Source organism: Lissotriton helveticus, chromosome 12 (genome assembly GCF_964261635.1).
Source record: "Lissotriton helveticus chromosome 12, aLisHel1.1, whole genome shotgun sequence".
In the NCBI taxonomy this organism is placed as follows: Eukaryota; Metazoa; Chordata; class Amphibia; order Caudata; family Salamandridae; genus Lissotriton; species Lissotriton helveticus.
In genome coordinates, this window is record NC_136073.1 from 447681471 (window position 1) to 447706795 (window position 25325).

General features: G+C 44.4%; 1 protein-coding gene across 3 annotated transcripts in view; it reads right to left on the reverse strand.

Moving 5' to 3' along the window:
• The window catches only part of LOC144797807 (dipeptidase 2-like), a 516642-nt gene that overhangs the window by 143883 nt on the left and 347434 nt on the right, over positions 1 to 25325 (reverse strand). For all 3 annotated transcript variants that reach the window (XM_078668595.1, XM_078668596.1, XM_078668597.1), the window contains exon 2: positions 21949 to 22219. In XM_078668595.1, the coding sequence (XP_078524721.1) occupies positions 21949 to 22115 (167 nt within the window). In that variant the 5' untranslated portion in view covers positions 22116 to 22219. The remainder of the gene's footprint in view (positions 1 to 21948; positions 22220 to 25325) is intronic.

Here is a 25325-nt window from a genome sequence, read left to right on the forward strand (position 1 = left end):
TACCAAGGCAGAGTCAGTTTTGATAACGCAATGCGAGGCCGCCCGCCCCATACCAGTTGCCGTTGGAGGCCCTCAACCTCACTGAAATAACTAGCGGGGACCAGATCGAGCGTATTTTGAAGGGCATAAAGGAATCGGGGGAGAGACATCATCTTAAACAGGGCGGCCCTCCCCAACGGGGACAGCGGCAAGCCACACCAAACCGCGACGTCCGACCGCAGCAGACGGAGCAGCGGCAGTAAATTCCTCTCGTACCTTACCGCAGAGTCCAAGGAGATATAAATCCCCAAATACTTAAAGCCGTCATGCACTACAGGTATCGGGCAGACACGGGGCAGTAAGGGCATTTCTCCAGTGAGCGGATAAATACAGGACTTGGTCCAATTGATGGTCAAGCCAGAGTTTCTCCCGAAGGAGCGCAACACGTCAAACAACACTCCCAGTGATTTACGAGGGGAGGTTAAGTACAACAAGATATCATCTGCATACAATGAAACACGATCTTCGTATCCCGGGGACCAACTAATGCCCTTGAGCACCGGCTCCCATCTAAGCCACGCGGCAAGGGGTTCAAGAGCAAGTGCGAAGAGCAACGGTGACAACGGGCAGCCCTGTCGCGTGCCTCTGCCAAGAACAAAGGACTTCGAGGCCCTGCCATTCACCACCACTTGAGCCAATGGTTGTTCGTAGAGGAGCTGAACCCACCTGATGAAACGCGGGCGGAAACCGAACTTCGAGAGAGCCGCCCACAAATACGGCCATTCTATTGTGTCAAAGGCCATCGAGGCGTCCAAAGAAACCAAGATGGCCGGCTCACGAAGTGCCCCCGCCCTCGCCAGAACGCCATTAAGACGGCGAAGGTTGAGCGCAGTATTACGGTGGGGGATAAATCCCGACTGGTCTGGATGTACTAAGTCACCAATTACTGTAACTAGACGATTCGCCAATACTTTCGCCAGAACCTTAGGCTCAACATTCAGAAGCGAGATTGGCCTATACGACGAACACTGCTCACGGGGCTTCCCATCTTTATGAATGAACACAATGGACGCCAATCTCTGATCCCGGGGAAGGAGTCCGAGATCTCGCGATTCCAAGAACATTTGACGTAGATGCGGCGCCATCTTATCCGGGCACAGCTTATACAGCTCTACCGGAATACCATTCGGGCCAGTGGCCTTACCTGAACGAAGGGAACGGATAGCGAGCGCTATTTCATCAGCGGAAAAATCTGCTTCCATAAGCTCCTGGTCAGATTCCGAGAGGCTAGGCAGCGCGATATCTCTCAATAGCAAATGTGAGTCCTCCTCCGGCCTGTCCGAGACCGGCGCGTAAACTTTTTGGAAGTGCTGAGCAAAAACCGCGACTATCTCAACAGGGTCCACAACCTGCGAACCGTCCACCTTTTCCACAACAGGCACAACCCTATTCAACCACTCTCTCTTGTCCAACCAAGCAATCAACTTCCCGGCCTTATCACCAACATCATACATTCGCCCCTGTTGTACACGATACGTCATCCTGGCTGCATCCGTCACCAGAGCCCTGTAGTCAGCCTGTTTAAGGGCCAAAACATGCAACTTCTCAGGTGTAACCCCAGATCCCAAATCTTCCTCCAAAGCTGTGATTTCATTTTCAAGGCAAACAACCTCCTCAGTCTTACTTTTCTTTGCGCTAGCAATCAAGGATAGGGCCTGACCCCGAATCACAGTCTTATAGGCCTCCCAGAGGGAAACGGAAGAGGACACCGATCCCATGTTTTCGTTAAAGTAGTGTTCCATGCATTTAACCACTGCAGCCCTAGTTCTGGGGCTGCGTAGGTGCCAGGGGTTGATCGGGGCAACACGGCCCTCCGCTCCCAAGGACAAATCAATCCCAAGACAAAGTGGAGAGTGATCCGAGATCCCCCTAGCCAGGTGTCGTACTTCCGTTACGGAGACCATCTGCACCGCTGGCACTAGGATATAGTCAAGCCTCGACAGACTACCATGCGCTCCCGAGTGAAAGGTGTACCGTGCCTGTCCAGGGTGCAGTTGCCTCCAGCTATCCACTAAACCCATTGCATCTAGGAAATCACCCAACCATGACTGCGATCTCAAGAGAGTTCTGGGGGGTTACGATCATCATCGCCACTAACCACTCAATTGAAGTCGCCACCCATTATCAACATGCCTTCGGGGAAGCTCAAGACCACCCCACCCAAATCAGAGAACGTAGTGGACTGTAGACCTGGTGGGACATAGACAGAGAGTATGGAAATCGTCTTCCCCTCCCATCGCCCCGTAATGGCCGCGTATCGGCCACGATCGTCAAGCACAACGTCATCTATCTCCAAGGGGAGGGAGTTACGAACCAAGACGCCCACCCCCCTCGAACCCGTGGTGAAACTGAGTGCGCCACCAGACGATACCCCCTCCTATTCAGCGCATGGCAATTGTTCCCTATCAAATGAGTTTCTTGAAGCAACACAACATCGGGTGAAAGACGTTTCAAATACTGCAAAACTATCCCCCGCTTGATCCTATCACCCAGCCCGTTCACATTCCAACTCAACACCCTCAGCCCCCTACCCCCCATTATAGAAATGTAACCAGTGTCCCCCCCGCATGAAGACAGTCACGTCCAGCGAATTATGCATTGAAATGAAACCTCGGAGTAAACAAAGAAACAGAAGCCCCCCCCCCCGCCCCCAAGAGAGTACCCAACACACACCCCCCCACCCTGCACCCCTGTGTCGATCCAAAGAACCACCCCAACTTGCAGTGTGCCTGTCGCCCCATTAAACTAATCTACGAAAAGAGAGAAGAACCCCTTAGAGGAGGAAGAAACCCGAACCCCCGGGTAGACAATATACATGTGCTCAGTAATAGTCAAACTGCTGCTGCAAGTTCATATAGCTGGCCCTCCGGTGGGGACTCACTCCACCCGTTCCTCCAGGCCACCTTCAGCACCGCCGGACTGTTCAGATCGGTCTCGCTGCGTCGGCAGAGTATCAAGCCAGTCACTAGCAACCTCCGGGCGATCAAAAAATAAAGTGCGCTCCTCATATTCGACCCTCAAGCGGGCCGGGAACAGCATAGCGTACTTTAGGCCCGTGTCTCTGAGGCATCGTTTCACACCCGTGAAGCTCATGCGCTGTTTTTGCACTGCCTGCGTGAAGTCCGGGTAAAAACTAATGGATGCATTGTCAAATTTCGTGGGCCCTCCGGTGCGTGATGCCTGGAGAATAGCGTCTCTGTCCCGAAAGTTGAAGATCCTGGCTATAATGGGCCGTGGCGTCGCTCCACCCTGGACATTTCTTAGTGAGCTGACAAACTAGGGTGCGCAGGGCATATGAGTGCCTGGCAGTCTCCTGAGGGGATACAAGACCTGCAACACGCTCTGGGCTTTTAGACGTACAGTCCTTTGCCACACTGGTCAACACCACGGAGGCACCTCCTTCCCACCTTGGGCATGGGCTTCTGCTTTCTTTGGCCAGACCTGACCCCCTCCTTGTCTCTCTTTTGACTGTGGTGCAACCTGCACAGTGGGGGGGAAGGTGGACCCTCACTTCACCAAACCCCTGAGCCCTCATATCCCCTGTGCCTGTCCTGCTACACCATGCCATGCACCAAGCATGCCAAGGGGACCTCTGTAATGTTGCTTTGGCACAGGGCCTCAGCAGCGGACATGAAAGATAACACCCCACTGACTGTTGCAGGGGATACTCGCCAGTCGCCTTCATGCAAGACTACATGGATCAGTTCCTGAAAGACATTCGCTCTGAAATAGCCTCCCTTAAAACTGACATCAAATCCTGTCTCCAGGACCTGCAGGGGGACATATCTGAAATAAGGCAGTAGAGGACCTGAAATGCGCTGGGGACTCTCGGACAGAGGACCAGAAATGCTTTGTGTAGGATGGCTACACTCTAGAAAAAACAGATGGAACTGCAGGCCAAGCAAGAAGTCCTAGACAATAGAAGTTTCACATCCGGGTGGTCCCCATGGGTGCAGAAGGTGACAACATCATGGCATTCACAGCTGGACTCATAGAGACAATCCTGAGTGATATTGAGGCCCCTCGGCCAACCCCGGATGGAGCATGTTAGAAATGGGGTAGCATTTTGCAGATCAGGCGGGCCAAACTCCAGAGGACATGTGCAAAGCATCCACGCAGTACACACAGGCGACACACAAGGCACGCCACAAAAGAGACCACACCAGGTAGGGTAAGAATAACGTTTGTATTGTGTCAAACATATGATAGTAATCACAGTAGTCTCTATACTGCGCCAACTGGGGCCAAGGCAATATTTACAAGGGGATTACATACATGGCAGGGCCAATTGGGCCGGAACCATCGCAAAAAGACAAAGGATAAAGGTAATTCCATCGGCCTCAATCCTGCAATAAAACCATCATAGCATCACAGTATACAGTAGTACCGGGGCATAAAGGTTTCGACCCAGTAGCATTAGGATACATCGGTACCAGACCTGAAAGGAAGGAAAAACGGTTTGCAGGTCCCTAGGCATAAAAGCATGAGCATGAGGTATAAACATCACTCAATCCTGTAGGCAATAGGAAAGAACCATTATCATGAAGCAGGAAACCAGGTAGGAATGAGCAGGCGAGCATTGGACATCTGCACACTGCAATAGTCATAAAAGCATTATCGTCAAACATGAACCTGTGGGCATAAACATTAGGCAGAAACCGCCTGCATAACCACCTTAGACTGGGGCAGTAAACATCTGCGCCTGAAGTGTCAACCATGTTAATGTGGGCCACTAAGCCCGAATCTAAATCACTATGGGCCTACACATAAGGCATCATCATTAGCCTGAAACAGGAACATAAGGGATCCGGCGTACCCTCAAACATCATACAAGTGTTCTTGTTAGCATAATCACCCTTAACATGGAGGGAACAGCCTTAGCACATGGTCTCTCTGTAGCTGGAAAACACTAGGCGCAACCTTCACTAGCATATATGAATTATCTCAAGTAAGCCTGAAAACATTATGCGTAACATCAGCAATACAAGCGTTAGGGAAGGAAACACTAGGCATAAACTTTTGGGCATATAAGCGCATTAGGCATCATACTGGCATCGGTCACATTAAGCAGAGTCCTTTGGGCATGAGGCCTAAAACATTTCCAGTAGTGCGCGCACCCGGTGCCCCAACCATGCAGATTAACTTTGGCGCCCCTGTGCCTGAGTGAGTCCCGGCTCCGGGACTCTCAAAGCCAAAACTGCTCAACCGTTGTAGCTGCCCACTGTCCTGCGGGGCAGCTGTGCGGAGTACCACCGGTACCAGTAGAGCTGGGGTCCCCTCTGGGCCTCTGGGGTCAAGAAGTGATGCGCAAATGTCTCCCCGAAGACAGATCGCGGCTGCCCTCTACCACTCGTTCCAGCCGGTTGTGTCACAAGTCAAGAAGGAAAGGCAGGGCTGCTCCAGCCTTCAAGGAGCCACTGCCACTCACCCTTCTTCACGGAAATGGCCCACGAGGCTCCCACTCACCAGGATTCCTGCGGGGACTAACAAGGCATTGTTTTGGTCAGGCAGGGATCTCCCCTCCAGCACGAGAGCCCTGTCAGCAGCAGCACCTTCGGGGAGGTTCTTCTGCGGCTTCCTCTGGTCTTGGTGCTGTCTTCCTGGCGCCAGGCATGGGCTTCCCTCTCCCATACGGGAGCCCCGCCTACGCCAGCACCTCACCGCCCTTCCCCCGGAGCACACACTCAACGGGCTTCTTCTGGAGCTTGCCCGGTCTCAAGGCTCTTCCCGCTGGTCTCTTGCGGACCTTCCAGCAGGGGACCGGCACCGATATGTGCCTCGACCGTCCCCTACTCACTCCGGCCGTCTGTTTCACCCAGGTCATGTGGCTCACAGCTTGGGGAGGCGGGGTAGGCTCTTGCTCTCCGTGACACCGGCCGGCAGTGGCTCAGCACGCGGGGCTCTCCTCTACCCAGAGGGAGCCCCACCAACGGCAGTAGCACTCGGGGCTCTCCTCCGCCTTTGGAGGGCCCCCACTTCCGGGCTGGCTCTTCTCTTTCCAGGTCACCGCGGGCAGCGCGGCTGCCCTGCTCTTCTTCCGCAACTCGGGTTGCGGCAGTGATCCCGGGGCAATTGAAAGTGCAGGGTAGGCTCCCGCTATAGAGATAAGCCCACGGGCCGCTCCACTCCTTCCCAGGTGGCAATGCGGGTCAGGCACCCGCTGTTCACACATGCAAGCAGTCACCACACGCGGGATAGGCACCCGCTTATAAATTATGCATGAAGTGGGGTAGGCTCCCGCTCTCAGTCCGCTGGCTTTCAAAGCGTTCAGAGGCGGTGCACACGCAGGGTAGGCTCCCGCTTTTCTCCTGAACACATTTAAATACAATGGAGGGGACAAAGTGGGTGCCCTACTTGCCAGTAATCTGTGCCAACACCTAGCTAAGGCCCATATTGAAAAAATCTGGATGGCGACCTGACTAGTGCAACCACCGAAGGGGCAGAGCAACAGGCATTTTCACAGTAACTACCAAACCCTTTACTCAGAAGACTATATCCCACCGGACCTGATCCTGATAGCTACCTTCTCATGCAATTGTGACTGGGACCCACCTTGACCCACAGCATGGAGAACTTTTGGACTCCCCCATCACACCCGCAGAGCTACATTGAACTCTGTGAGAGCTCCCTGTTGGGAAGACACCAGGCCATGACGGGCTCCCTTTTACCTTTTACAGGGCATTTCTTTCCAAATTCTAAGATCGCCTGCTGACACTGTTTAACTCTTTCACCCAGGACACAGGACCTAACCCTCCCATGACAGCTACTGAGAGCATCCTCATCCCCAAACCAGACAAGGACCCCAAATTATGCTTATCCTATCACCCTATCGCTTTCCTGAACACAGACGTCAAGATCTTCATAAAGATCCCGGCCAACAGGTTGCAACACCTTTCCAACATCATAGACCCTGACCAGATGGATTTCATCCGTAATAGGCATGGCGCAGATAATATTCGCCAGATTGCACATCTGGTACAAAAATCCCACCGTCATAATATCCCTTCCTGTCTTCTCTGACTCGATGCTTAGAAGGCTTTTGACAGGGTGTGCTAGACTTTTCTCTACATGTCCTCCTTAAGAATGGTTTAGGCCCAGGCATGGCATCTTATGCCGGCCCAACCGCTTCAATCTGTGTTAACGGACAGCAAACGAGCCCAAACCCCCACCCAGAGGCACTCATCAAGGATGTCCACTGCCACCTTTGCTATTTGTCCTGGCAATGGAGCCCCTAGAAATTACCGTTCGACAAACGGAAGCCATTTTGGGCATTCCCTTTTGTGATAGATCTCATAGAATAAATCTCTTTAGCGATGGCCTGCTCCTTACTCTTTTTCAACCCGCTACCTCCCTCCCTGTAGTTGTACATTGCCTCTCAACCTTTGAACAGGTATCAGGCTTTAAAGTTAACATGACCAAATTGTACACCCTGAACCTCACCATACCCAAGCAGGACCTCCCCACCCTTTAATTACTAGTTCTATTTTAGTGCTTCCCTCACACTATTAGGTACCTAGTCCTCAATGTAACCCCCACTCTGACATCTTGGACACAAGCCAACTGGCCAAAATATCAAAAGTCCATCCTGGAAGATCTATGTTGCTGGAAGCCACTGCACCTATAATGGTGGGCTGACTCCACATCATAAAAATGAATGCCCTCCCCAGAATTCTTTACCTTTTTCAATATTTGCCTACCCCCATCCCTCCTGATGACATCCTGCGCCTACAGAGAGACGTATGTTCCTTTATCTGGGGAGGTAAATGCTCCGGCTATCAGTAGTTAGTTTTAAGGCTGTCAAGAGACAGTCTGCCCCAATCTTCTGGACTACTATTTGCCAGCTCATCTCCATTATATCTCCAAGTGGGTGGTCCGCGAAAGCGATAAGCACTTTTTCCATATAGACCGAGCAGTGACTTGTCGTTCTTTTTAAAATTTTGCCTGACTCCCCAAACATGGCCATCTCCTGAGTGAATATTTTGCCACCCCCACAAAGACTGCTCTCGGGATCTGAGACAAGTTGGCACTTAGGAGGGGTCTCACCACCTTCCCTTCCCCCAACACACCAACTGCTTGTAACCCAAACTTCACCCCAGCTTGTGGCCGCCACACATTTTCCAGCTGGGAGGCCAGCGAGCAAGATTTCTTCTTGTGAGTACCTATTAAAATCTTTGAACAATGCGAAGTAGGCTTTAAAGTCCCCAAATCAATGCAGCTACAATACTGCCAACTATTACACTGGGCAATCCACACCTCTATTGCACTGGGGGATATACGGACCTTAAAAAACCCCTTGAGAATTTTTTCATAGCATACAATGCATCAGGGGTTGGATCTCTCAAACTTACCAAGTACTCCAACATACTATGGCCCTGCAACTTCACACGTATCAAACGCAATGGCAGACTAGCACTGCAGAGGTCATCTCACAAAAACAATGGGAAACTCTTTGGTATTAAATCCCTAAAACTTGCAGTAGTATACCTCAACAAGAGACAGCACACAAGATCATGACACAATCGTACTACACACTGACACGCCTCCACACTATATAACCCGCTACCTCTGTTTTCTTTTCACGCGGCAAATCTGAACGATGGGACTTTTGCCACATTTGGTGGTCATGCTTTTTCATTACTACTTATTGGAAGGAGGTTCTGGGTTACATAAAAGGTCCTGTAGGTCTTCCACTCCCTGCCTCCTATACCATGGTCATTTTGGGGGTCCGACCCCTTGAAGTGGAGGAGATGACACACACTGACTGGAAACCCATTGGCTGTATGTTAGACGTAGCAAAACACCTCATAGTACTCGATTAGAAGAAAACCATGGCCCGCCTAATTTTCAATGGTTCATATGCCTTTGACATGTTATGTCAATGGAACGTCTGTGCCACAAATTGGACCAAAATTATGCTAAATGCATCCATATCTGGCAAACACTTATTGATTAGTTTAATCACTTAGAATACACCTGTTTCACATCACCCTGCTAAAAGCTCTGCAACACTTTCATTAGCAACCTCACCAGATGTCTCCATCTATTCCACCCCCAGGCATGCCTCTGGCTTGGTAGCCTCATGAAGCCCACCATTAACCTATTTTAGTTATACTCTTTGGCTTCAATGTTTTAGACCCATGACATGTCTTACTGTTTGCAACACCTTTTTGCTGGGTAATTGCACCTGTAACACCTTTAGTGCTCATTTGATACTTGAATACTGTTGCTCGGAACTGTACTATTGTGTCATCACATGTAAATGTGGTGCAACCTCAGTACTAGTGCTCTTGTCTTGTATTGTTTTCCTGGAAAATCTTTAATAAACAGATTCCAAGCAACAACAAAAAATCTTCCTTTCAGTCATTTGTAAAGAATGTTTAGCTGTTTTATGCCACAAAGCACTGCAAATGGAGATGTTACATCAGGTTATGATTAGTAATGCAGATGGCTATTGTTTGATTTTTTATATTAATAAAACATGTCTTATATATTTAACATTTATGTTCTTGTCCAGTAGAATCCTGGTTTTAGGAATGCTGTTCAATTAAATTAAATGATACGGGAAAATGATAGTCATTCAGATGCTGGAGACTTTTACAAGAATTTGATACTTGGTGAGATAGAAACTAAAATGTAAATTTATTCTTGAAAGAACTTAGAAGGTTTTTACAGGGTACCATTAATTCACATTTCATTTTTAGATTCATGCCAAATACATACCTCAGAAATGGAAGAAAATATTCTTCTCTTCGGTGCTCTCAAACCAGACTTTTATCATTCTGAGCTGGATATTTATATGTAGACTTTAATTTAAACTTATTAAGTTCAGTGATAAAACAAAACATATAAACAAAGGTCTTGCCGTGTGGAACAGCCCTCCCCCCTCCAAATTACTGCGGGTCCCTTTGTGTTAAACTAATGTTGCATCCCAATTCAATACAAGGTGACACACAGGACACATCATCCGTGCACACTATTCTTTGCCAAGGAGTTCACATCTGCACTGATCCTCTAACATGGCTGTGCATCTTGTGGGTACAAAAGGTCACATACCAAGTCCCTCCATACACTCACATCTTCACCTAGCCTCTCATTTGCACTGTTGGAAGGACGGGAAACCTACCTTATCAATTTAATGATTTGAAGCTTTAAAAATACACAAAAGTTCAGAAACACGTATCTATCAAAGAGATATGTAACATTTGAAATATTTTCACAAAAACTGTACAAGATTCAAAATTATTAAATGTATGGGAATTCTAATAGGTGGGTTTGAGGTTTTAAATTTTTTATTTTTAAAGACACATCTATATGTTAAACTGCAGCATATCACTTTTCTTTTAATGCACACTCTTTGTTTGTGCATACTATTGCTTCCATTGAAGTCACCAATGTTCCATGCTACTGTGTGCTGTACTTGCACTACTAATAAACTAAGAAAACCAACATACATTTTATCCTTCTATTCCAAATTCCTTTACATTTGCGGTTTATTTAAATTTTAAATTTTCAATTTTGCACTTTGTATGTATTTACCATTAATCTGCTATTTTTATTTAGTTTTCTAATCTTTGTGGACCCCTGAGTAGACTGCTGGTTCTGCAGACCACAGGTTAAGAATACCTGCCTTTCAGTTGTATTTCTACTTTGCTTTAACTTTCTAAAGATATTTGAAGATATTTTCCATCTAATTTAGCACTAAAAGGAAATTTCCATGAGGCTTTAATCAAAATAATACCTAAACATTACAGGGCCGATCATTTAAACATTGTACCATTTTTATCAAAGGTGTTAGCACTCCCTACATCAGTTACGGCTGATAGGATTTGTTGTGTGAATGGGGACCAATCTTCAATCAGTGCTTGAATGCTATCATATATTATCCTTAAGGTAATATCAGGGAGGATTTATCTAGCCATGTTTTCATTGGGTGCTGAGAAGGCTCTTGATCATATCAATTGATTGTCTTGATTTGGCTTTGATCCCAATGTTGTTTGTTTCATATTTTTAATTTTTCACTGCATAAGAAATTGGAATGTGCTACCAGTAAGGATGTCCTCAGTCTCCTTTGCTTTTATACGTTACATTTTGAATCATTGTCAGAGCCTGTATGATATAATCCTTTAACTGAAGTTATTGCATTTGCAAATTAAGAAATTAAACTGTTAGCCTACTCTGATGTTTTATTGTATATTGCCATTCAGAAATCCCATTAACACCCTGTAAGGGGGTGGGACCTGGGACCCCCCTTAAAACCCGATCCTTACCTGTAGACCGGGAAACACCAGCAAGTCACCAACCACGCCGATCCGGGACATTGAGTAAAACGTCACGCCCACTAGACACACCTCCCTTTTGTGTCTTCCCACAGGGAGGGGAAAGGGCGGAAGAAGGAGGAGCTGACCCCGGAACCAGTGGGTTTCAACCACTGAAAAAGACCGCGAACCAGGAAGGAGTGTCGATGACGGGAGAAGGAGTCGGAAGGCGGACGGAGAAACCAGCAGAGCACCGAATCGAGGAGAGGAGCGATGGACAGTGGAACCGAGACGGAAGTACCAGCCGAACAGAGCTCGAGGAACCGGAAGACTGCTGGAGCGAAGAGTGGTGGTATCCCCCGGAGGAGGCTGTGAAGCGGCCGCAACTCAGGAGAGTTGCGGCGGGGCCGGTGAATGACGGGGTTCAAGGGGAAGTACGGAAAGGGGTTTGGGAGGAGGGAGGAGGTTAAACTGGGAGGGAGAGGTGGAAGGGGCGGGCCGGTCGTACGAGCACTGTGTTTCTCTTTCGGCACCGCTAATCCTGCACATCCTTTTCCCCATCATCCGTTTGCACATCCTTGACCCTCGTGGAGTTATTTTCCTTATTTCTCACACCTTACCCTTCTCAACCTTTTGGCTGTGTTATACCATATTCGCCGCCTGAGTGATATCGCTTGCGCCTTAAAGGTACATGTCAAGCTGACAAGAACCTTGTTCCTACAAGAATAACGTGAGGTTCAGGTGACACACGGGTGAGGTGCTGGGTAGAATAACCCAGTTTATACAAAGCGTACATATCACTGACGGCCGGCTTTTTTTTTTTTTGAGCCTTCGGGAGGAGTCAACCACGGCGGAGGAATCCAGATAAACCCCATTGAGCAGCAGCTCAGAGGAAGACGAGGACTTCCACCGAAAATCTACAACTTTACCAAAGATCCACGACGCCCCACCTGAAGGACAAGAGACTTTCCATGTGCTGACGCCCCAAACTCCCCTATCTGACAATAAAACTAGTACACTTGGAAAATACATTCAGCCTCCGCGTTTGTATATCCGACCCGCCCTCCCTCACACCCTCAGTTAATTAAATGCATTTCTACTCTGTTTCTATGTCTAAGTTTAAATCCACCAAAACTTAAGTTCCTCCACTATGTACCCACTACCTGAAATATATTTGGGTGTATTCATTTTCAGCGTGTTGAATAAACTGAGTATTTGGCTCAGTTCTACAAGGTTTGTTTTTGCACACATGGGTGACATTAGTGAACTTAGTTCAATGTACAAACGCTTGAATGTGATAGACAGGTTTTTATAGCCCCACAGAACCCCACTCAATACATAGTTGAAGTGGCATCAATGATTTTAGGTTACCAACAATACCTAAACAGGGATCCAGGGACGCCATGGTTAGTGGAAAAAAACCTGAAAGGCATGTTCTTTCAACAGTCTTAATCTGTTGCTTATCACATTTAAAATAACCACAAAAAATATAATAATAGCACATGTGAATGTTGCAAACAATGAGGAGAAAATGAACATTCCCACCACAGTTCAAATGTCATCTACAAACCTAACACCCTGAAACCTAATTCTCTGCACTACATTAGGAGAGCAAGTAGTATATTAATTTGCATCTTGATTTTTTTATCAGCGCACTGCATACCTGCTTGCAGTAAAGCACTGTAGTTGTAAATAGGGACGCTGTGTTCCCTACAAAAGATAAACACCTGTAGAATCAGCTCCTCTTCTCCCCAACTTGGGCTCACTATCAGCTTTCAGTAGAAAGTACAATGCAGCAGTATCTGACAGACAAGATCATCTCTGACAGTATCTTGCGGGATAATTTGGGATGAAGGTCCTCTCTTCAGAAGTAGTCAAGTGTTGGGCGGACGTTAAATCTCTATGGTCAGACTCCATCTTATGTATACACTGACTCCATCTTGACTAGAGAAGGTTGCCATATTCCCTCTTCATACAATGGGAGTCGCCATCTTTGCCGAGTTATGCAGAATCATTGTCATATCTGCCATTCAACACAGAGGTCAATTGGCCATATCTTTCTAAGAATTGTGAAATCATCAAGCCATTTGATTATTGACACAGATATGACCATCAATGCGACATTAGTCTGGGTCAAATGTCTACTTTCCACCATGTCAAGGAACATTAAAAACAGATACGGACGTATAACAAAAATATTGTAGTATGAATTGGCATTCTTTTACCTTATATGTTCATAAGGAAATATCTAGGACGCATACCATGATGCACCTAATCTATGTCAGACATTCTCAAATTTGTCAGAAATTCCAGTTACTGATATGTTTTAGTATATAAGGAAGACCCCTTGACCACTTGTCAGAAGAAGTCCTTCCCCTGAGTATGACCTGAAATTCAGGCAGAGATAGTCTTGCCTACTGTAGGTAAACTTTGCAGATGCTAAATCTCGCCTGAAGCTGATAAATGCTGAGTCCCGAAGGGAGACTGATTGACTGCTACCAAAACGTGTTTTTCCCCTCGTGCGGAACACTGTGTTTGTGCCTCCACTGATAAATACACCCTTTGCGGTCAACAAAGTATGCTGTGTGTGTCTTTTCCCTAAGAAACTCTAGACTTCATGTTGCTCTGCCTTCCGTGCTCTCATAGTATAGCACTTAGAAGTAGACAATAGGGTGTCAGGTTACAGATGATGTTTCAGTAACATTTCTTTACAATGCTAGAAGTGTTCCTTCTATTTTTGTTATGCATAATGTATCTTCTTCCTGTCCTAATATCCTGTGTAATTGTTTTAGCTGTACTGAGAAACAGATTGTTCCTTTAGTACTAAAAATGATTTAGTGTTTATTCTTCTTAGTACAATGTGTGCGATGCGGTGAATAACAAAATAAGGTTTGTTTCTGTTTTCATGGTGCTCCTGATCCCTTACTGGGATTTGTAATGACCCAAAAGCAATACTTATATGTCAATTACACATTGATTAATGTCTGGCGGTGTTACAATAACTTGTCTTTGACATTCATTGCTGGTGTATTTAACCAGATTCACCTGGGGGTGGCAAAGCACACCTTGTAGAGCAACACCAAAGTCACAACTTAAGCAACATGGCCTTTTAAATCATAACTTATCTGAGATGATAAATACCTACATCAGTAATTAGGAATGTCTGGTACAGCCAATACACACCAAGATACTATTCTAAGATGCATTCTTATAAACAAATATTGTAAAAGTATGACAATGAAACTACACTGTTTTGGCTATTGTTCTTGTAAGACCTTGAAATAGAAACTGATGTCTCATCAGGTGCCTTATCAATGTCATTGACAACACTTCCACGTTTCTTTGGAAACATAAGAACAGACAACACCTGCATTAAAGCAGCTCTGTTGATAATTCTGAAAATATTTGAGCAAAAATGAAGTCTTAGCCTATTCAAAATGGAGTCGGACCTTTTCATCTTTACATCAGGTGGAACCCAGAGTAAGCAGAGCTTTTGTGAACAATATTTGAAATCCTAACACATAATCTTTCAATGAGAAATTAAGATTCCCACCATGCCCATCTTCTTTTTTTTAATATGAGCAAGAAAAAGAGAGAGGTAATACAAAAGTTCATACATTACTAATACAAATTTAAGTATAAGGCAGATAAAAACAATTCTCAAGAAAGAATTGTCTAATTCATCCAAATCCAAATATTCAAAACACATAGTCCACATAATAGCAGCATCCATAATCTTTTCCTTTTTTAGAACCTCATAGTGCAAATATACGATGTGCATAAAACCAGTACTACAATCTATATAGCAGCATTACCCTCTACCACAGAGAGCAGGAAATGTCAATACTCCACAATACATACCACTTTCATCTAGCTTAAATAATGAAATTTATCTTACATTGAGAAAGAAATGGAGCAGTAGTCCATCCACGTAGCCTTAAATGTGCGGAGTGCCCCTACCCTCTTTGCATATGCTGCATCAAACTGATAGGTCCGGGCCAACTTACAAAGCCACTGACTGACCTATTGTCTGGACCTTTGATGATTTACAATCTGCGCTATCAAGGACCTGGCTACAGCTATTGCAATACAAATAAAATACTGCCAATATTTAGTTAGCTGGAGCCCTTTATGCGTGAAGCCAAATAAAACCAACAACATTAATTGAAGGATAGCCATTGACATGCAATGACCAATAATCTTCAAAACCTCCTGCCAAAACTGCTGTAGGCTAGGGTATGTAAAAGAATGTATGTAAATTCATCCTGCCCACCCGCTCATTTTACATCTAAAACATTCATTTGGAGTTGATGGGATTTTTTTAAAAGTCTATGAGCTATGTAGTATGCCAACCATCTAGATAGAAAAGACATTCTATTAAAATGTGCCACTCTCAAGGCTTTGTGACCAATCTCACTCAATATTTGCCATTCTTTAATATTAAACCTGCAGCCCGTTTCTTGCAAACATTTTGGAAGCAGCTCCTCAATAAATGTACTATTAGCACTCTGACATAGCAGGCAGTACCAGTTTCCTATATCACACAATTTCTTAACGTCAATCCTCCTTATTATTGTTCTTGCTGTTTCATTGATCATCATATAATTATTTTAAAGGAAACTGATTAATTGGCTAAGACTTAACCAAAGAGCTGAATTTTGGCTGCCAAATTGCTGTAACATTGATTCCCATGTTATCAGGTTTATCAGAGTATAAAAGTCACCTAACTTCAGAAAACTTAGATCACTCCAAGACTGCAAGGCCCCTTGTGAAAGCTGTAAGCCCCAAACCCCCAGTCTTGGAGAGAAGTAAGTGCATGGCACTCCGGTACATTATATGCTTAATAAAATTAGCTGGCTGTGTGATACTATTGTTGTTATGACCTTATACCTAATTTTCTTAGGTAGTTTTGTCGACCAAAGAAAAACTGGTCAATTAATTGCACTTTCTTTTAGCATATGATTTAGAATAAAATTGTCATACTTTGATGATGTTGATGCTAATTGTATTGACTGACTAACCAAACAGGCCCGATAATATGTTGGAAAGTGTGGTAATGCTAGCCCACCTGCTCCATGCCTAGTTCAAGGGTAGAAAGGTTTACCCAAGCTTGTTTTTTTGCTCATAAAAACTCACAAATAACTTTGTTTAATTTCCTATAATATGAGTTTGGCACTCTCGGAAGGAGGATCAGGAAAATGATTTTACACAAGGGGAGTATGGACATTTGGACCCAAGCTGCAGCCCTGGTGGATGTTAGCAGGCGCGTGTAATGGGTGTAGTGATCTGCAGCCTGAGCCAGGCTACCGCCCTGATTGATGTTAGCAGGTGCGTGTAATGTCGTTGAATGAGAGAGTTATCAGCCGCGGGTAAATCAGTTTAATGAGAGAGTTGAGTGACAGCGAGTAGGAGTGGCTGCAGTAATTGTCCCCGCAGACACGCTTATTTGCGTGTTCCCCCGCTTGAGGCCCAGCTGCAGGCCTGTTTGATGTTAGCAGGCGCGTGTTCCCCCGCTTGAGGCCCAGCGGCAGCCCTGGTTGATGGTAGCAGGCGCATGTAATTTCGTTGAATGAGAGAGTTCAATAACAGCGCGCAGTAACGTTACTTACCACGCCTCCAGCTGAACACGCTTGTCACGCCCCCAGCACACGGCCACAGCAGACGATCTTCTGATTAATGTACGACCCACATGGCATGAAGGGCGGAACGTAGCACACACCCCCAGTGTTTCTCACGCCCCCAGCGTGCCCCTTGATGCGGCGCAATTGTGTTCACATGGCATGAAGGCCGGACGCACGCCCCCAACGTTTCTCACGACCCCAGCGTGCCCCTTGATGCTGCGCAGCAACGTAATTTGCGCTTGTATCTACGACTCACATGGCATGAAGGACGGACACACGCCCCCAGTGTTTGTCACGCCCCCAGCGTTTGTCACGTCCCCAGCGTTTGTCACGCCCCCAGCGTTTGTCACGCCCCCAGCGTTTGTCACGCCCCCAGCGTTTGTCACGCCCCCAGCACACGCCCACAGCCAATGATATGATGGCCATAGCACACGCCCCCAGCATTAGTCCCGCCCCTAGCCCACGCCCACAGCACAACGTAGACACGCCCACAAGGGACTACTTTGCTGGCACGGTTGTTTTACCTTTTAAATGTATATGGTGGCCGTCTGCATAGCCTATGTCCTTATGCTGCAAATGCCCTTTCCAACTCTGTATTGGGTGTTGTGATTGGTGCTGTGGCTACTGAGATTACCCGCCTCAAAGGTTTGGGCTCTCTCTTTATAATAATAGTATGGACTACATATGTTTTAATTCACTATATGTGAGTATTAATGTATATAAGTGATTATACGTGAGAGTGTGAGAGATTGGAAGAGCTCCTGTATAAATAAGTATGTGTTTCTATAAGTGATTGTATAAGAGAGTAAGTATGTGTACGTTTCTGTAAAAGTAAGTGTAGTGGTCTGTGTATAGCTGTATATGCAAGTAAATGGATGTTTGATAGTTTATTTGAATGTGTGAGTATGTGTGTGAGTAACTGTATGGATGAGAATCGGTGTGTAACAGGATGTATAGGTGTATAAGTACATATGATGAGTGAGTACATGTATGAGTGACTATATAGAACTATTGGTGAATGAGTGGATGTGCATATAGATTTTGGAATTACTGAATAGGTTGTTCTAACTGGTATTGATATCTCCATTTTTTTGAAAATTTTAGTTTCTATTTTTGAAGGTGTGTATCAAAGGTTATGTTACGCTGAGAGGAGGTCTGCCACTCTTTCACAAGGATGATGTCATCAGTGATGTCATTTGAGAGGTCATCATTAATGTCATGAGTGATGTCACTGACCATGTCATGAGTGATGTAATATGTGACGTCATCAGCAGTGCATGCGGGCGCGCAAGTTATAGTTAGCTGAACTAACTATAACGCGGGAATTTCAATGGTTTTGTATGAGTGAAATGGCCAGCTAACTATAACATGTGTGAAACCTATGGTTTTTTCAGTGAATTTCTAAGGTTTTTTAAATGCTAATTCCTAACTATAACGTGGTTGAAACCTATGGTTTTTTCAGTGAATTTCAAAGGTTTTTTAAATGCTAATTCCTAACTATAACGTGGCTGAAACCTATGGTTTTTTCAGTGAATTTTAAAGGTTTTGTAAATGATAATTTTTAAATGTATTAATTGTTATTTTTTTATACTAATTTACTACATTGTTTTAAAGTATTTATTTTTAGATATTTTTTTAATTACATTACATATTTTTAATATAAATTGGAAAAAAAATGGTTTTAAAAATATTGAAATTGTAATTGTAATATTTTTTTTGTTGAATTTTTTTAAATGTATATGGTGGCCGTCTGCATAGCCTATGTCCTTCTGCTGCAACTGCCCTTTCCAACGCTGTATTGGGTGTTGTGATTGGTGCTGTGGTTACTGAGATTACCAGCCTCAAAGGTGTGGGCTCTCTCTTTATAATATTTTTATGGATTCCCCTTAATTTAAATGGAAAAATTGTGAAAAATCATTTGTTACATATAAACCTAAGTATCTCATAGACCATTGTGGTAAAGTCTGTAGCCCTGCTGGCAAAGGGGCATCTGTAGAGTTTAACAGAAGCAACTTTGTTTTGGACTGGTTGACTTTATAACCACCTAGGCCTGGGTTTCCTCTAGCGCTTCCTGTATGTTTGATCTTCTGGCCTTAAGATTAAGTCATGAGCAAAAAGTAAAATTTTTGACATCCCCATAATGGGGACTAGGATTGATGAATTAGAGCAGATTTTGACTGCGAGTGGCTCAAAAAAGAGAGAGAATAGGAATGAGGATAGTGGGCATCCCTTATGCGTGCCGCGCCTAATCCCAACCTCTCCCACCTGTTCTGCATTAATAATTATCTTTGCCTCCTTTAGCAACACTATCAATTGGGATGAAAAGCCAAACTCCCCTAGAATATAAAACAGGGCCTTCCAGTCAACAAGGTCAAATGCTTTTTCTGCGGCCATCATTTAAATTGCAGCCTTGTCCTGATGACTGAAAATCAACAACTGACCAATCTGGCAAAAATTCTGTTTATTCCGCATGGACCACTTGTTGCACACATGGAGCAACAGAGTGCCCAGATTTTCATAAATAGCTTGTGATCTGAATTTAATAAGAATATTGGGTAACATGAATAAGGGTCACCAGGATCTTTGTCTTTTTTGAGAATACTAATCACCACAGACTCCTTGAATCTTTTGGAGATAGGGATCCCATTCATAATTTAGTTACACAGAAATATAAAAAATGAGGAGAGAGCAGGTATAAACATCTTGTATGCTTCCACAGGAATACCATCATTCCCACTAGCCATACCTTTTAATGTTTCTGCCAGTTCTATAGGCTCAATGGGCTTATTCAAAACTTCCATATTGTCCCTTGTAATTTGTGCTAACTGGAAGGCGCCAAAGTAACATACCAAATCATGTGGGTCTATTACCTGTACTTCTGCATAAATTTGTTTAAAATGGCGAATAAATATTTTTGACAGCCTATCTTTATATTCCACTATAGTTGCAGTACTGGGGTCTCTCATTTGTGTAATTATTTGCCTATTCGTCTGCATTGTAGTAGACCATGCTAGATATTTCCCTATCTGCAGGCTGTAATATCTTCAAGAAAAAAAAAAGTTTCTTAGTTGGTCTTTCACTCTCATCAGTTCTTGCTGTACTGCCTTATCCCCGTAATCTCTTGGGATCCCAGAGTTAAGTTCATTCCTAACCCGCTCTACTGTGTTTTGTAACATTTCTATCTTCTGCGCCCTCTGTTTATGTGCCCCAATTTAATAAGAGACAACCTGTCAATGAGAAAAGCTCTTAAAAGCTTCCCACACCATAAAACTTGGGGCAGTATTTATAGTATCCTTGAAAAACAGCTGTATAGACTTACGCATTTCTTCAATCGATATTTGGTCCGTAAGCAGAGAATTATCAAACAGCCATCAGGGATTATATAACTATATATCTGATACTCCTAAATAAATCTGATATGCCATTGCTGAGACAATTAGGATTTACAGTGAGATGATTAGATTCCTAATTCAATGCACCTGACAGGAACTCATTTCTCTGCTGCAATGTGGCACTGTGTTGATGATCACAAAATAAATATATAGTGAACATGTCAGTAGGCAAAGTTGATTTTTACCTTCAGAGTGAAAAATGTCATTCTTACAGCCTGCCCATTGCTTGCATTGGTTTGCTTTATTGTCACTCATTTATTTGCTTCTAATTGGATAGCTATTCTTGTCCCAGCTTGTCTATCTTGTATTTGTCCTTCCCCTGGAGCACAACCTCTTTGCCATCTCTCTGTTTTGCTGTCTTCTAACCTTCCACTGCTCACGTTTAGGGAACTACTTTTCTCTTTTTTCTGAAGCACTCAAAGAGAGTGAATGTGTTTTCCATTTCTCTCCCATGGTCGCTTCTATGGCCCCTAATACCTCCGCCCCCCTCCCCAGCAGCCTTAATGTTCTGTCTCCCTCGTGTTACCAGATCGCTCTTGAGTGCCTCCTCCAGTCACACACACTCCCTCACCTGCACTCTATGTTGCTTTCTAGTTCATGTGATTCTTCTCTTGCCTTGTGTTGCTCTCTCTTGTGTGCTGTGTTCCCCCATTCCCTGCCCACTTAGCAATGGTTACCCCCAACTTCTCCACTGCCCCCCTCCCACTCTCTTTTATGTTTAAACATTTTATTTTGAACGAGGCGCCAGGTAGCAAATTATAGCCAACCCCTCCACCTTAAAAAAAACAAAAACACTTTTGCCCTACTTTGCTTTCTTGTATAACACCTTTTGTCTAGCGTTTTTCTTTCGGCTATGTTGCACAACGTCTTGCTGATCCAATACCGATTCACGAAAAAGCATTGGCTTTGCCAGTAGGTCCCAAAGACGAGCCATGTTAGCTTTGCCAATGGTTGTTTCAGTCTATCACAAAGTCCAAAATAAGCCTGTGCATGTTTTCAAAGAAGTGAGATTAAAATATAAGTATTCACTAATTTGCATGACCTTCCTTTGGACATTATCTCCTTTTTGTTTTGGGAACGCTCTTGATTGAGTGAAAGACGGGCTGGGGAATAGAAACACTGTCAATGCATTAGCATGCACAATTGAGCATGCAGAATTAAAATCGAAAACAAAAACATCCTATATAGAAATTGATAGAATTCAAGTGAATTTTCTATGAAATGTGAATTTAACAGATCAGAAATTATTGGATGGTATTGTATCAAACACACTAAATAAAGTAATTAGTTAAAATGTAAAAACACTATTATTAGGAGAAAAAAATTGATACATTCTCCCAAAACGGGCTTTTGTACATTGGCGCTGAACTTACATGTACAAATAGGTTTGCAAAGTGGTCCTTGAATGTGGCAGCCAGTAGCTATTTCTCCTCTGAATCATGTTAATTAACTAAGACTTAGAGAAAACGTGAAAGCTTTGAACATATTTTCTTAGTCTGATTATTTCCCAAGCTGCAGTTTACTTGATTTTACTTTCCAGTACAGTGAATCTAGCACTCGTAACAAAAAAACAAATATTGCACATAATACAGAGAATTCACCATGCCAATAAGTATACTGTAATTGACAGAGGACACCTACCCGTCAATTAAAGGAGCTCGTTGCATCAGTTCCAGAACCCTTGTTTCTATTTCCTTGCCTGCTACCACAACACCTGGAGTCAGCATCAATAGAAATATCCACACTGGCAGCTGCCGTATTTGTACACAAACCACTAAAGAAACATAGTGGTACCAATATACTGCCATTTGTACGGGGGGCGAATCCAAACTCTGTCAGCCTGTAATATGTCTTCTTAAATGTATTCGGGTAGTCTCACTTGTGCTTCTGTATGACGCTCAAGGGCTTGAATCTGTATGTGAAAAAAAAGAAAATAGTCACGAATTTGTATGTACAAAACATGGTACACAACGGCATACTCTGTCTACTGCAGCTCATTGTCCTTCTCCTCAGTATAGGCTGGCATAGTTCAGGGGTTGGTGTGAGTGAGGGTGCGGGTGGGGGGTCACGCAGGGTAGGGGGTCTTATGTTAAAAAAAAAATATTAAAACCTACCTTTCCGCTGGGTCCCGTGTCTTCACTGCTATTGGTCTCCTGCTCTCCTGCCTCCGACAGGAACAGGAAGCAGGCAGCCAGGCTCCCTCCCCTAAGCCAAAAACAACGCTGCTGCATGCAGCGTTGTGATTGTTCTGGAGCTCCGTGACACGCGCTCCGCCAGCGGCTAGAAGGGTGGGCATGTTCTTCATGCAGGCTGCATTGGAAAAGTGCGCATGACTGGTTTGGGTGGCCCGAAAGGACCGGCTAAACAGTCAGTAGTGGGCAAACCGCTCCTCCCCTGCCCTGCTCAGAGAGCAGAGCGGCCCGCCTACCTGGTGCCCTCAAAGCAAACATAAAATTGTAATACCTAAAAGTGTTTACCATTTTATGTTTTTGGCTTGTCGCACTGCAAGAGAGCAGTTGGGCAACGCTCCTCTGCCATAGCGGAGGAGCCGCGCCTGCTTTTGCTCCAGAGGTTATATTCAGTTTACTAGAATGGCTAGTATCAGAAAAGGTTCATTGCCAGTCTGAAGAGTACATGGTGCTGCCCTTCAAGCCTAGCAAGCCTATGGAAGTAAGCGAAACAGCAGCAGTGGAACCCAGGTGAAGGGACCTAAGATTTTTTGGGAATGGCTATTACTAATGTACAAAGGAGTTACTTAACCCCTTTATCCTAAAAAGAAGCTTGAGTGGTTCGCAAATAGACCTACCTCAAGAATATAAATGAGGTAGGTCACAACTTTTCACTCAGAATGATTGACTGCCACGACAGGGATGGGCCTGCTCGAGTCAGCAGACCACCATGTCTGTGATTGCACTTAAATAAAGCTATTGTTTTTAAACGCAGCATATTTTCCTGCAGAAAGAAAAAAATGAAACATTTAAGTTTCATTTTTTAAGAGTAGGCATCGATCCCCTTGGACCACTTCCTGTTCTTAAAAAAAAAAAAAAAAAAATCATCGAGTCTCAATGGGTATGGGGGGCCCTTTGACACCCCTTCCCATTTGCGTATAGGTTCACCAACATTAAGTTGGCGGTAAAGTGCAAATGTTTTGTAACCACATTTTTGTCACAAAACATGCGTACATACCAATTTGTATCAGTGTTTGGAAGAGACGGCCTAAACACACCTCTTCCAAATACCAATTCACAAACCCAAATTGTGAATCAGTAACAGGTTACATTATCGTAATTTGGGCTTTGTACATTTGGAAATGCCTTTTTGCCTGAGCTAATGGCCCAATTTTGCAAATCGGCCTGTTTGCGACCTCAAAAAGGCTTAGTACATCTTGTCCTATACGTGTTAGTCAGGTGAGGTTAGAAATAACAATTTTCTCTCAAACAGAATGAAAAACATTTCAGGTTTTGGTAATGCTGCACGGAGTGCAGATACACAAAAAGTGAGTGGAAGAGATCTCAGAAATATTAGGGCACATCATGGGGAAAACTGTGCCAGTGTGTGCTGCTGCTTAACAGACATCACAGGATCCCAGACCCCTAAAGATAATCAATTTATGTAGATGAGAAAATCTCTCTGACTGACTCCAGTGCACATCTGATCTTTGTGCTGAAGATCCATGGCTCATTCTGGGCTTCTATTTCTTGATGTTGTTGTTTACTTGATTTATATGCCTCCAATTAAGAAACACCCAGGGTCTAAGCACACTCATAATTCCTTCCAGGCTTCTCTATCCGCTTCTACATTGACCCACGCTACTTCATCACTAAATTCTGACAATACAGCCTTTAACCTTTGGGTCAACCATCCCCTGGACATGGCACTACCTACCTCCCTCTGCTGCCCTAATCAGACTTGCCACAGGGCTCCTTGGCACAGGCTCTCTCCTCAGGGAAGTGGAATTTAATTGCGAAAAGTTGGAACTTGCTTAAAGAACTAACTACCTTCCAGAAAATAAATTAATTTTAACTGCAGTTCTGCAAGAATACAAATATTAGGGCTGTCCTGCTAAGAACATTTTTAAGCAAAGGTTTAGTGGTCAAGAAATCTTCCAGAGAGATTTCCAAAGCTGTGAACTCTCTAGCCCAGCCTGAGTGTGCCACCTCCAAGACATACAGCCTGATTCATCAAGCTAAATTTCACTTGCAAAGGGCAAGATTCTCAGAATCTTGCCTTTTGCGAGTGCAATTTTTGCATTTGGGATTCATCATCCCAAATGCAAAAGAATTCGCACATTTGCAAAGAATTGCATTTAAGGAATCTCTATTTGAGATTCCTTAAATGCAATTCATGAATCATTTTAAAATTGCGAAATTGCAATTTTGGGCCGCTATTTACCGCGAGGTCAGACCTCGTGGTAAATAGCAAAAACTTAGAAAAATGCATTTAAATGCATTTTTCTAAGTTGCATGTTACACACACACATGTCCTTTGGACATGTGTGTGCGCAACACCAATGTAGATTACATTTCAGGGGTGCTACAGGGTGTCCTTTGGACACCCCTGCACCCTTGAAATCGCATCCTTATTTGCGATTAGCTAATTGCTAATCGCAAATAAGGAATAATTCCCCATGCATTCCTATGGGCCTACAGGCCCATAGGAATGCATGGGGAGTTATTCCTTATTTGCGATTAGCAATTTGCTAATCGCAAATAAGGAACATGTAGGAATCGCAATATTTTTTGCTATTCCTACATGAATCCCGTTTTGCAAGTCCTTAATAGCGATTCCTTATGAATCGCTATTAGGGGCTCGCAAAACGGGAGATTGATGAATCAGGCTGATAGCCCCTACAAGGTCTGGATAATGAGTTATCTTTCTTCAATAAAATTCATTCTATTTGCTTAACTTTTCACACTACTGATCCATGTAGCCTTAAGGATCCCTTATCAACCCAGTAGATAATGAATGATCCTCAATTACTCTCAGTCTTACTTGATCTTTAGTCCTCTGTCTCTTCG